This window comes from Geospiza fortis, unplaced genomic scaffold (assembly GCF_000277835.1).
Source record: "Geospiza fortis unplaced genomic scaffold, GeoFor_1.0 scaffold162, whole genome shotgun sequence".
Taxonomy (NCBI): domain Eukaryota; kingdom Metazoa; phylum Chordata; class Aves; order Passeriformes; family Thraupidae; genus Geospiza; species Geospiza fortis.
The window spans coordinates 3,973,939-3,987,881 of NW_005054316.1; the positions used below are offsets into that span (position 1 = coordinate 3,973,939).

The following is a 13,943-nucleotide window of genomic DNA, read 5'->3' on the forward strand; positions in this document are numbered from 1 at the left end:
CAGCTGGTCTTATGCTGCTGGCACAGGAAAGAATTGTAAATAAATTGTAATTTCAATTATTCTAAATCTTTACTATACATGTGGTTTGTGTGATTCTGTAAAGCATGTAGTGACAGTAATTGGATCATCAGAAGCACAAACATGGGAAATAATTAACTTTGTCCTCAGCAGGCAAAACAACATTATATCAGAATTCTGAACATTTACAGACTTCCCATAATTGATTTGGAGCTTACTGACTCCAAAAATAATTAAACAGCAAGAGCACATCACCAGCTTTGATGACAAACTTCTGGAAGGTGGACAGCTGTACTGTCATTATAAGTCACACATTCCCAAACCAGTTTAAACTCAATTTAGACAGCATTGCTCTGGCACCATCCTTCCCCTGCACAATCCTAGTCACTCACAAATACCACTCATGGCATAGATTCACCCAGCTAACTAGAATCTTAAGAGAGCTAAAACCCTTAGGTGTTTTTTTAAAACATATTTATATATACACACGCAAATATGTGTGTATATAGCAAATGTCTTGGCCAAAATGCTGATAGCTTGATGCAAGTGTAAAGAAGGAAGATGAAAGCCAAAAAAGGCTGGGGAGGAAGCAGGACAGAAGAAATACTGACCCCCATTCTAAAGCAGCCATGGGAAACACAATGAGTAGAGATTTACTGAAACAGCAATTATATACAGGTTCATTTACCCCTTGTATATAGGTTATTAACTATGTATCTGCCTTTACACTGGATAAAAAGTTATCGGTTTTATGTAGAAAACATAGTTTATTGTACAGTTTCTACTTCAGTTTTGTCTTGAGCTTCACACGTCTACTAAAGAGTCAGAGTAGTTTTATCAGAACCAACTTTACCCTCAGCTGCAATGCACATTTGCATAAAGTGAGAGTGTTTTTGAGAGTTTATGAAAGCGTTTGTTGCAACAGAGCAAGTAGGGTTCTTTGCTTTCACCTGTCTGAGCTACTAATATAAGAAATTAATCTTCAAAGCTTGAAAAATCCAGAATCAGATTTTTAAAAGATAATTAGGATACAGAACCTAACTTATCTTCTCTCCCAAACTGTAGCATCTAAGAACAGTTTGCATTATTTAGCTTACTGGTAGCTCAGTCATTTGAAGTTACCCGCCTGATCTCTTTGGGAACTTTGAAAATTTTACTGTGTCTGCACAGTGTAGTAGATATTTATTAGATCAGCTACTATTACTATTAAAACCTTACTTTAATAATTTTTTTAGTATTTTCCATGCAATTACATTTAAACTACTACCTTTCATTTTCCCTCTCAACATATCTCAATAAAAATCAGAGCAATTACAACATTTTGTATTTTACTATGTTAAGCCACTTATTTTATCTCTTTAAATGATTCCAGAAAATATCTTAATAAAAGCATGTTGACATAAATAGTTAACATTTTCATGTTAAATCAAACTAATGAGGACATCTTTGTCGATAACTAATTAAAAAAATGTTATAGCTACCAGGCAAAAGTTAAGCTGCGCATCTTAATTAAGAAAAAAAAATCACGTTTAAAAACATAGTAAAAAAGCATTTTTGTCAGACTGGAATTACAAAACTGAGACCTGAAGTACTCGTAACTTGGATATTTTTGAACTGACAAGAAGTTACTAAAAATAGCATGTTAATTAAAAAAGGTGGTACAATATATGACTAAAGGAAGAGCCTTAGTACAGATATCGAATAAACTGGCTTAAGGCAGCACATTATTGTGCTAAAGGGACAATACCGTCCAGAGGGATCTCAGCCTGACAAGAGCATTATAAGCATACATGAGACAAATGAGATTATAAACCTTTTCCCGTGTTGCACACATCAGGCCAGAAGAAAACTGCCTTACAAGAATTCCAGAGGCAATGAAGCCAGACATGATATCTCAAGAATAGTTTTAAAAGTGTTGTGATCCGGGTCCTGACACCACTCAGCCTGCTTATGAGTTAGTCACCAGATCCATCATGAGAAAAGATTTATTTAGAGAGGGCAACTGCACTGTAGAACCCAGGTTTTTTTAATCAACTGCCTTCACACCAAACAACAAAACAGCCCAAGGTTCAATGAGAACATCTCCACTTGAGCACTATATATTTTTCAAGGCAGGATGTGTGGTTCAGCCAACTGAGGAAAATAATAATTAAACCAGAGACAAATGAAAAAGGGATCAATCACAGCATGAGAAACGATACTGGTGTTTTTGTGATTTCCTCAACAAAGAAGCTGCACTACATTTAACCTGAAGCTGAGCATTACCTCAGTAGGGTGTCATACAGGATAGTTCCAACAATGTGGAGATTAATACAAGGATCTAAGGTGTAAAAGAACTGGCTACAGAAGGGGCAGAGCCGGATTGTATTAGAATGGGAATTACAACATTGAAGGGAAGTTTCTAATAATGCTCTTGAATGACTGGTTCGGACAATAACCTCATTTGATACTTTAGGTAACCAATTATGCACACTACATAGCATGCTTACAAATTGTAACAACAAATGTAAGGCAGCAGACAGATGGATCCCTTTCAGGACATAGGGAACAGTCAGCTGTCAAATTTTAAAATACAAAATACAGTTTTTCTTGCATAATGAATGTTACTACCAAAGGCCATAAAGAGAAGACTGGATGCACAGGTCAGACCCCTACAGTATGTCAAGTATGACAGATCTGCTTTATTCACAGCTGCCAAGGTATAGGAGGTGAGACATATCAAGCAAAAACAGGAAAGAATCCTACCAAATAGTATTAATACTGGTGAAATATCACTTGGAACAAGAAATACAAATGTAGCAAAATATTTTCAATAAATGCAAATTCAAATTGGATGACAAGCAGAGAAGGATTAAGGATTACTAGTAACGACTTTATGAAATGAAACTGAGACTATGGATTGTTTCGTCAAGCAAAACAGAGCTAAAGTGGAATGCAATAGTTTTCCAGTAAATACTGGTAGTGCCCTGCAGCAAATACTAATGACAAAGTTGTTAAATGAATAGGCTGAGTTAAGTGGGAATTCCCACCATACTCCCATGATTATTCCTACTAAGGCCCTGGAATAGTTTTTCCCAACAAAGCCAGTGTGGAATAAAAGGCTTTGCAGTTTCAAGAGAGAGCCCTGATCTTTTCAAAAACTTCTTATAATAATAAAATGACATATGAGATCTTTTCCAGTTCTGTGCTTGTAAACCAGGTATATTTTATCTGAAATTACCTGTTCAATCAACAAAACAGAAGTGCAAGAAACAAACTACCAGAACTACTGGCAGAACCTTAAAATCACACTAGTTTTCATACAGTTGAAAGAATTGAAAGGATCAAATTCTGTCTGCTACAGGTACCAAATTTGAGCTTCTCCTCCTAAGGCTGCACTGACAGCACTAAATCAATATGATCTGGAGTGCCAATAATATGCTTAATGCACCCATAGGCAGAGGAGCACTTTCAGCTTTACCCTTTGGTTTCACAGGAGTATAGCAAGTTTCAGCCTGTGTTTGTCACATAGGTGTTTTTCAAATGTTAAAGTCTCAGTATCTATTGAAGCTAAATATCCCCTTTCCTGAAAAAGAGGTAAAAGTATCCTAAAGCAGCACCTGATCAACATCAGATCATACTAAAAAAACCTGGAAAAGGTATTTGTTTTTTGGCTTTAACAGCAAAACACAAAACATCTCCAACACTGAGAAAATTTCGTCACTTGTAAGCTACCTTCAGAAGACACAAAATTCTTCCTAATCTCAACACTGCTGCTCTTCTATGAAAGTTTTCAGTACTCTAATATTTTCCTATGTCACCAAAGTGCTTGTATAGATGTCACATTGTCAGCAGAAGTGCTCAAATCTACTTAGACTCTATTTTACAGGAATAGGAATTCTTTCAGAAGGAAAAAAAAAATTCACTCAGTGTTTTATCTCCACTAGAATGTGCAGTTAACATGCTATCCAGTGAGTGATGGAGTCTTTCATTACTCAGCTAGACTCCTATAATCAGTTCTGCAGCTTCCATGACAGCTGAGCATGACTCCAGTCACTTTCTAACAATATTAAAAACATATAAACTTCTGCCTAGTGCTATATTTATAAATTACAAAAACTACCACAAAATCATTTACAGCTACTCTTTGGAAACGCAACCTAACTGCTATTTCCTGATTCCCTGCCTCCAAGTAAAGTTCATTGAGGGAACTGCTGAAATAATGCATTGAAAAAGAAATAGCTTTACCTAGAACATTTCAGTAGACAGCATACTGTGTAAAGTTCTTCTACATAAATTATTCGTGATTATGAGATATTATACTATGCATGACAAATCTCACCAATACAGAAAGCTGCATATAAATGAACCAGTTTTTAAAGACGAATATTAAGATACGTTATGATGCCATACAAAAAATACTTCAGCCATAGCATTTTAAGAAATCAATGTATTTTCAAGTGCTGGTCACATTCTCAAAGCCACAAACAGTTTAAGAAAAAACAAACCCTCACATTTGCTAATGGAGAATCTAACAAGTACATGATAAGCTCCAGGAGTGAAATATCCAAGCTTAACTGACATACTCCTCCAGAAAGAAGAGTGATCCCTAGGAAGATGACATATTGTGATTTACTTGTCAGACTTCATCTCTTCAAATACTTTTCAGTCAAAAAGGTGGCATGAGAATTCAGAATCTGAAACTCTTTCTAGATTTTATAAATCTGAATGGTATCTCCAGGTCAAGATAACTAAATCAGCAATTTCCATGAAAACATGGATAAAAGCAGTACCCATCTTTTATAAAACAAACCAATTAGAGTATTTTTATGGTTAAGTGAGAAACCTGGGCTCAAGCTCCTTTTTCAGTTTATTTCTAAGCTGGTATCTGAATCACTAAGTATTAGATTGGGACAATAAGAGTGCTTGAATGGTTTATTGTACAGAAATGCAGCATTAGCCATAGATTGTTCAGCTTTACAACAGGATGCACAATTAGACAATACTTCCCTGATGTTCTAGACTGTGAAACTTAAAACTGCTGGACTCAACGCTGTGCTGTCTGCTACATGTGTTCCAAACCTGCTTTCTGCGCCAGATTACTCCAAGGGCTGAGATACAGAGTTTCTTTATTCTGAAGATCCCAGACAGACTTGTGTAAAAAAGAGATACCAAGTTGCTTTTATCAGACAAAACAGAGAAATTAAATTGGGATGCACAAACACTTTTGGGAATATGTGGCTTCTTTATTCTGAACTTGAAGACCTCAAACACCAGATTTACTTTTCTTTTTGTTATTTTAACATTATGCCACTACAGATTCCTGTACCAAATTACAACTGTTCACTAAATAAACTCAACATCATGATGGAAGCCTATAAAACACAGTTTCAATCCCACCAAAACCTCACAATCAGACTTAGGAAATCTGCAATGTGCAAAGTGCTCGGTAGCTCTCTCAAACACACCTAACCAAAACCTGACAGCAAAAAGCTATCTTGAGACCTACTGCTAGCTCTTTTTTCATTATATTCCCCATCTTCTCTTTGAAAGAAAGGAAGTGGCAGCCAAACACTGACTATGGATTTCCTCTAGTAATTTACTTTTTCTTTATATTGGATCAGTCTGGGCTATTTCCATAGAGACTAATAAATGTTTATGAGTGATTCCTTGATTCCCGCAGAGACTATGGGACATTTGCAAGTTCCCCAATTCTTTACAAAATGAGCCCAGAAAAAAGGCACACCATGGGGAAGAAAAAGGTCATTAAATACATATACCCAGCAAAATTTAGCATTTGTACTCGGCTCTTGTTTGTAGAAAAGACAAATCAGGAAGGATTTCCCCATGGACAAAGAGCATCAAGACTGTAAACCCAAGGAATTGTCTACGAGAAGGCACAGAGTTGTAAGTCTCTATAGTTTTCATTAATTCAGACATCTTGCCCCTGAAGATGGAAGAACCAGTGAACAAAAAATAACCAGTGTTCTCATTAGTAAAACATAAGAAAAAGCTATTTGAAAACTTTGGTCTGTTTTTCTGGTTCTCATTGTCTCTCCTTAACAGTTAAACTGCTGAACAACAAAACATGAGGCAGAGAAAAGCAACTGTGAAAATTTAGAGAATTTTTTTCTAAATACAATATTTCAGATTTGCATGTATTGAAGCACGCTGAAGGACTAGAAATTCAGTCTTCCACGGCACTCAGTACCACTATTCCAGTGACCAGGAAACTGATGGGAAAGATTTAATAAACAAGCTATTAATACCATAATGACTACAACTATATATTTGCCATCCTAAGTTACACACCGCATTTCTTTTCTGTCTCAATTCTTTGTCCATTTCTGCCAATATTTTAAACACAGACTTTAAGACCTCATAATAAATGTCTCCTTACATGCAAGTATTTCAGAGGCAGATATGGTCTTTGTGTATAATATATGTAATATTTTAAAGAAACTATATTAAAAGTAACCTAGCTTAGAAGCCTTATCAAATTGACATCTACACACCAAAATAGTGATTAAGAATCCCATTTAATCTTTTAAGTTAATTTACCTGTTGATCAGTTGATGTACGCTGCTGAACTGCATCATGGCTCACAGAGCCTTTTTTGACTTGTATCCTGCCAGGTGGAGGAGGAGGAATCACACCTGAATATGAAGCTGGGTTATCAGCATCTGAGGAATACAAGGCTGTGTGTCTTGACTCTTGTTCATTCTTTGACACAACAAATCTGGGAAGAGGGAGGTCCTTTACTGTTAAAAAAACACAAAGCAGGACATTCACTATACATAAATATGATGTTTAAAAATAAAAACACTGTCCTATTTTGAAGTTAAAATTTCTCATGTGACTCAATTCCTTACACACTGAGACTGCTGCTATAGTCAAGCCAACACTTGGCAGCTGGAAAAAGCAAATATCTATTCTGCATTAGACTTCAGGATTCTGCTGCCCAAGTTCTGACTTTGGCACACTTACTTCAAAGATTACTTCATATTGCTCCATCACAGCTTTGCACCACAACTGTGCATTAAATGCAGCAGCAACCAGATAACCTGGATTTAGCTCATTTTTTTGTTAGATTTGTCAACATTTCATTACTGAAGCATGATTTTCAAAATTTTTCTACCATTTCTAACACATATCAAGAACTAGGGTCTTCATATAGAATGCTTCATCAGCAAAACAAATGCTAAAATACTGCACCATATTCAGCATTATCTTTTGGTGAGCTAATGTCACGTTCATATTTACAAAAGATAACATAATCTAGTCATACCAAGAGTGTGACTATTGCTTAAACACATCTATGCATACTTTTCTACAACAAAAACTAAATTAGCTCGTTTGGAATACTGGAAATACAACTGGAAATATTCCAATGTCACTCAGTTGATATGAGCAACTAAAATGCAAAGTTTCTACAAAACGCTAGGAAGCCCATTAGCTTAATGTAGCATGGTTCAGAGTAGCCCAACAGAGAAATGAGACTATATAAACCTTCAATTTCCCACTGCAAGATCTCTACCATTTTTCTCCCAACTGCAATCTTCTTAGTGTTCCACTTTGAATAAACATAAATTGTGAATTTGCTGTACAGTTTATTTGGAAATTATGTCTCCAACACAAAACAAAATTACAAGCATGGCTCAAATTTAATTTCTCTTGCTGATTGCTGACGTAAATTACTTCTGGTACTGAGAATGAGTCAGTGGTACTACAACTATATTAAAATACAAGCTGAAATTGCATACTGTTTATTACATGTGCATTGTACCCCATGCTGCAGCAGGAAAGTAACACAACTAAACAGCAAACCATGGCCAGCCAAAAAGTGAAAAAAGCCATTGCATACAAGTGAAAATCTGCAAAACCAGGAAAATACAGACAGCAGATGATCCAACTGACACAGGAGAAATCTGTGCTATTGGCTGTGCCAGCACAAGTCACAAAATAATAGAGAACTCAAAAGAAACACAAAATATTCTACTGTCTTCTTTAAAAGCAAGACTAGATAAATATAGGTTTGTTTAGCTGTACTAAGTTCCTACGTGACTAACCTGCTATTTTTACCTCTCTCCTCTCTGACTTTTTCCAGTAACAGCAGAAAAATCTCATTTCAACACTACAATATTTGTTACCATTCAGAAATCCCTCAATTATAAATGGGAGAGCTGTCATGAATGGAACTAAGCCTTGATATTGAGTATATTAAAGAGTTCTCTGTACTCTTCATGCCCACATACTTCCTAATATTTTTTCCACCAAAACCTGTGTTTCATACTTAAAAAATAAATTTTGCTTTGAAATAGACACTGCTTATTCATGTGTCAATTTTTAGCTTCCTGGAAGGAAAATCTTCTGGGACAAAGGAACAACAGCTTTGAAGGCTTGTAGCATAATAACTAATGCCAGTACTCTTACTCTACTGCCCATCTGAGTAATCAAAAGAGTACTTAATCAGTTGGACTACACTTATGTTAGACCTAGTATTTAAAATTTGACTGAGTTTCCAGTCAGCAATTCAGATAAAGCAAATTCCTTGTCTACTGGCAAGACACACAAAAAAAACAAAAGGAAAAAGTACAAAGGTGAAGGAAATTCCCATGTTAAAAGAATGAAGAAAATTAAGAAAATCAATCCCTAAAACATGCAAGAAAAACATGCATAAAATTGAGAGTTAAAAAGCAAATGTCCCAAAATATAAGCTTTCACTAATTTTAAATGTCTGAAGAGACAAAGAGCATACAGCTTAGTTTGGGATGGCTCTAACACTTCATCTTCAAGACATCTTGGAGATGGAAATGTGCAGAACTAAGTTAGCAAAGCTCAGAATAATTTTATCAGCCTGCTGCATTTTAGTTGTTGAGTTAGCTGTTACAACAACACTTGAATCATTCTAGAAGCAGGAAATTCATAGATAGGACTGGAACCACTGCAACCAAGGCAACAGACCATAGCTAAAAACAGTTAGGGTAAAAATAAATGTTCTCTCTATTGTACTTGGTGTATTTTGTAGCCTTGGAACCAGTTACAGAAAATTATTCCTAGAAGTTCAAAAATCATTACAAGTATTTCTAATATTGTCATGAATCAAGAAAATGATCAACATGAAATTGAAGTTCCAATTGCTGTTAACTCTTTAGCAACATATTTTATATTTTGAAATTAACTCTGTACCTTCGTTTAATTCTTTCTTTCAAAATTCTTGTGATTTCTCTTTTTTTTTTAACAGAAAAGCTCCATCTGGTTAAGGTACCTTGCATTAAAATAAAACCAAGATTATAAAATCCCTGAAAAAAGTCTACATATAGATTTGTCTTTCCCTTCTCCAACAGGCATTTTATGAGAAATTCCACAATTGTTTGATCAAGTTCTAATTTTATCAGTATTAATAGTTGAAAGTTCTTTTTCCAGCTTTCTGATTTTAGGGCATTCTGCTACAACTTGCTAAGGCTTTAGTTTAGGGAACACATCAGGAAAACAGTGTGTTTATAAACACACAGTGGCTTATAAACAGAAAGGGACTTGAATACAAGCAAAATGTTGACTAAAACAATGCACTTTTCCAAAAAGCTACAATACCCCATGAAATCAGTATAAACAGTTTGTATGAGCCTAGAATAAACATAACTGTGAAAGTATACACAGTGATTCATTTCTTTTTTATACCTTTGTCAAATACTTCAGTCATATCAGATTGTTTTTCACAGTCTCCTTAATTGCTGTTTAATCTATATCCTTTAGACATAAAAACCTCCTAAGACTCCTTTTATTTACTAGCATATAAAAATCACAGCATTATTCTACAGACATGAAATCTATTAGGAAAGTCACTCTAAGGCAAAACCATGCTCCAAAGATATTTTTAGCTTGTGAGTTGTGTACGATAATGCACAGGCTATAGTGCCTTAAAACTCATTACTTCATCCTCCTAAGTCTCTTTTCATCTTACAGAACAACAAGGACATGGATCCACTTATCGCATTCAGAAGGCTACAGGAGAGCCTCACATTAAAGCTCTTCCTGCAGCTCTAAACTATCTTTCTAGAGTAAGCCTTCCTCCTGTTTCACCTATTTCACCACCCACACCACAGCTGATCTTTGAAGACCTTTGAAAATAGGGTAACAGGTGATTTGGCTGACAATAGACTTCAGAGATCTTTTACAGGTCATGTTTTTCACTAGGAAAAAATCTTAAACTAATCTTCATATTGGCTCTTAGAAGGGAAAAAACTGTCAAACCAAGTGCAAAGAAATGTAATGTTCAAAAACATAACCTTCTGTTTGTCACAAGCAAGGCTTTGGAAACCCAGCAGCTACAAAAGCCTGCAAATGCTGCATTCTTCTTCTCCCTCCAGTTTACATCACTCCTCTCAGTCCTTCACTCAGAGGACATGGCACACAATTTCTCACATCAGTAATCTATAGAATTAACTTGCTCCTACGTAGCAAGGTACAAGTTGCTCATTCATCCCACGGTGAATGCAATACTTATTCAATGAGTAAGGTATTTCAACTTGTATTTACTGCACAGTAAGGAAATACTCTCTCAGTTTCTCCACATTTTAAAATTATCAACACAGATAAAGACATATCCCACTAATTTACAAGGGTACTCTGTAGGAGTATGTAAGACAACTACCAATAATTGCACTCAGCAGCTCAATCCCCCCTCCCCCAGTCCTGTGGTTTACCTGTATTTAAGCTTTCCACTCTTAGAGGGAGACCAGATTGGGCCACAGCAACAAGTTTCAAAGCAATGTAAAATTGACTTCTTCCAAAATAGCCAAGTCTTGTTGCACCACAGAGCTCCATAATCTGAAATGAAACACAGTTACTTAGGGAACGAAATTTTAAACACAACAGCTATACAGATTTCAAACATTTCAGAGCAGCATGCCATGTTTTCCAACATACTGAGCGCCTCCTGCTCCACAATGATAACCTACAATCTTACTGAAGGGCATTCCAGCTTGTGCCAGGTCACTGATAAGATACTAAGCATGACACACTCCAAATCAGACTCAGAGCTAAATGATCCAGACTGCCTTTTTATCTACTGAGTAGTCTCATCTAGACAGCAGCGCTCCAAATGAGACACAAAGATGCTCTTGGAATACCACAGTGAAACACTTGTTGAAGTCAATGTAGACGGCATCACTGCTTCTCTTTCCTCAACCACAGCTCCAGACAATCTGGTGGACAAGGTACTCTTGGTAATCCTAATTACTGTTTTCACCTTCATATGCCTAGAAATGGCTTCTAAACAGACTGGCTCCACAATTCCTCAGGGACCAAACTGCAGCTGACCATGCAGTTCCCCAAACAAATCTTCCTTGACATTCCTGAAGATGACTGCAACATCTTTCTCCAGTCATTGAGATGCAACCCTGATTTCCACAACTATTCAAAGAGAAACGTGGCTTGCAAGAACATTAGCTAGCTCTCTCAATATGCTCAGAAGGATCCCATCTAATCCCATGGACTTGATATTTCTCTAGAGACCCATCATTGTTTTATAATACTACTAGTTTCTCTCTTTCAATCTCATTTCAGGCACAGAAATCCATGAGACTTCGCCTGTGACCATCACAGTGCAGAGAATCTCACACTAATTTACATCCATGGGCATTAACTTCTGTCCTCACCAGTTCTGAGTACAGAGGAGCCCTAGTTGCAGGCAAGTTCCAGCTGAAGAAGCGAAGTTTCACACAACAATAACTGAGCCACTCAATGCACAAAGCTGTTAGCCTGTGTGCTTCAGCACCACCGGATCAGAAAACGGACTTCAGTAACTCTATCCAATGAATCAGACGGGTTTACCAACTACAACTGAGCCAGATGCAGCTCAACAAAAAACTACTTGGTTATCTCCTTGCCATGCACCAGCATTCTGGAACCTCATGAAAATTAGCTGCTGTAAAACCCATCACAGGAAGGTGCAGGAAGTTGACAAACACTTAGTTCCAAAAAAGTCACAAGAGGATCAGCAAGTTTAGGGTTGTACATGCAGCTCAAATCCTGCTGGACAAAAAATACTGCATTAAATCAGTTGTTTGTGTCTGCATCACACTTCACACACTGTCCCACAGCTCCTCTGTTATGTGTATTTTCCCACTGTAGTATTTCTGCAGCATGATGCCTGGAGAGAAGTCAGGGGATCACAGGGCATTTTCCAAAATCCACTAAACAAAAAAAGAATTCAATACGGTTGAATACAACACAATAATTTCAACAGGTTAGTTAGACTACAGAAAGTTCCACCAGGAAAGAAGTCACAGTGTAACTGTCAGTGACAGATGACAATTCAAATAAAAACTGAGCCATTGATATCTAAACCTTTACTCAACCTAATGCCAGAAATAATTATCCTGAGTTTAAATAACTAGCGGAGCTAAAGGAGTGGAGATTCAAGGGACAGCTAGGAATCAAAACCAGTGTGACAGCAAAAGCAATTCTTTTTTAAAGCACTGAATGCTGGAAGACTGATGGAACATCCACACACTTGACTACAAGCAAAATAGGAAAAGCTTATGGATTCAGTGGCCTAGCACCAACAGATGGGTAAATCAGACTCTCATGAGTCTTATGAAAAGAAGCAATGATAGAGGCATTTTGAGCTTATGGAATCATTAGGCAGCAATGGCTTTGTGCAATTTTAAAGTCACAGCTGAACTACAAACTACCTTTTGTTGGAGCTTGTCAGTACTGCCAGATAGAAAAAAACTTCAGTTAAAAACTGAATTAATAACTAAGCTACTGTGACAGGTAAGTATGAGAAAGGAAAGGCAAGCATGGATTCAAAGTAAACATATATAAATACACCAGATATAAGTATCAAGAAAAGCAAAAAGCTAAGGATTTCAAAAAAAAACCCAACAAAACAAAAACCACCCAGACCTTCCCACCCACCTCCCTCAAAAAAGAATGCTCTGCTGCTGCTGAACAAGAGGTGTCAAATCCACTCACAGCTAGCTAAAGGAGCCCTCTGTTTCAAATACAGAATATAACCTAATTAGAAACATGACTGAAGGTTGAGTAAAATCATTAGATGCAAGCATCTAGTGGAAACTCCTCTGCTGAGTGACATCATGCCCAAACATACTCAGAACAGCGTACCTGGAAATTCCCTGAAGCAGGATTTAAACAAGAAACAGGTAATAAGTTATACTGAATAGGGGAATAATAATAAAAAATTATCAAATAACTGCTTCTCTGAGATTTAGGGTTTTCATCTGCTTAAGAAGAGAGAGGATAAGGAATTTCCCTAAACTCTTCAAGGAATGCAGAGTCATCTTCAAGACAAAATGCTTCACAATTGTTTTAATCTCCTTAGATATCAAGAACCTGAGGTCATACTACTGCAATTTACTGGAGTAAGGCAAACAACTCAGTAAAGCTCCAGAACTGCTGCAAGCCCTTGATAAAAAACACCAAACAAAACCCCAAACAAACAAAAAACTCACAAAACCACACCTCTGTGCAGTAGCTGTGAATTACTAAATTGCATGCTCAGTCATCATACCACAAATATGTAACAACAGCATCAGAAATACCAGGAGCTGGCAGAAACCAGACGTGGCTGCGAAGCACTATGTTGTCAAAGGGCACTGTTTCAAGCAGATACCTTCTAGAACCCTTACAGGTTTCAAATAAGAGAACTGAACTTCAAGAAGTTTGTGAACCTTTACAAATTCCAGGTGAAGTGGAACAAATAATTTCTCTATCAAATGCAGTGAAACACACTTCCCAGAACTCATGAAATCTCTCTGGGAGCGTCTTCCAGAATATCACAGTCTCCCTGCCCCCAGGTTCTTCTACAAAGCAAATGAAGCCCATTATCTGTAAATATTATTCATGCAGAAGTAAAACAGTATTTAAACAAGGATGACTTCAATGCTAAAACAATAAATGAAGCAACATACATGCCACCT

At 36.7% G+C, this 13,943-nt stretch overlaps 1 protein-coding gene across 3 annotated transcripts in view; it reads right to left on the minus strand.

The window, feature by feature from the left end:
• REPS1 (RALBP1 associated Eps domain containing 1) overlaps positions 1-10,826 on the minus strand; it is a 48,875-nt gene extending 38,049 nt beyond the window's left edge. For 2 of the 3 annotated variants that reach the window (XM_005420090.2, XM_005420089.3), the window contains exons 1-2: positions 10,704-10,824; positions 6,559-6,758 (exon numbers count right to left, since the gene is read on the minus strand). In XM_005420090.2, the coding sequence (XP_005420147.1) occupies positions 6,559-6,758; positions 10,704-10,824 (321 nt within the window). Of the gene's footprint in view, positions 1-6,558; positions 6,759-10,703 lie in introns of all 3 variants that reach the window. The other variant, XM_014306656.2, reaches the window with a different exon arrangement.
• Positions 10,827-13,943: the final 3,117 nt, after the last annotated feature.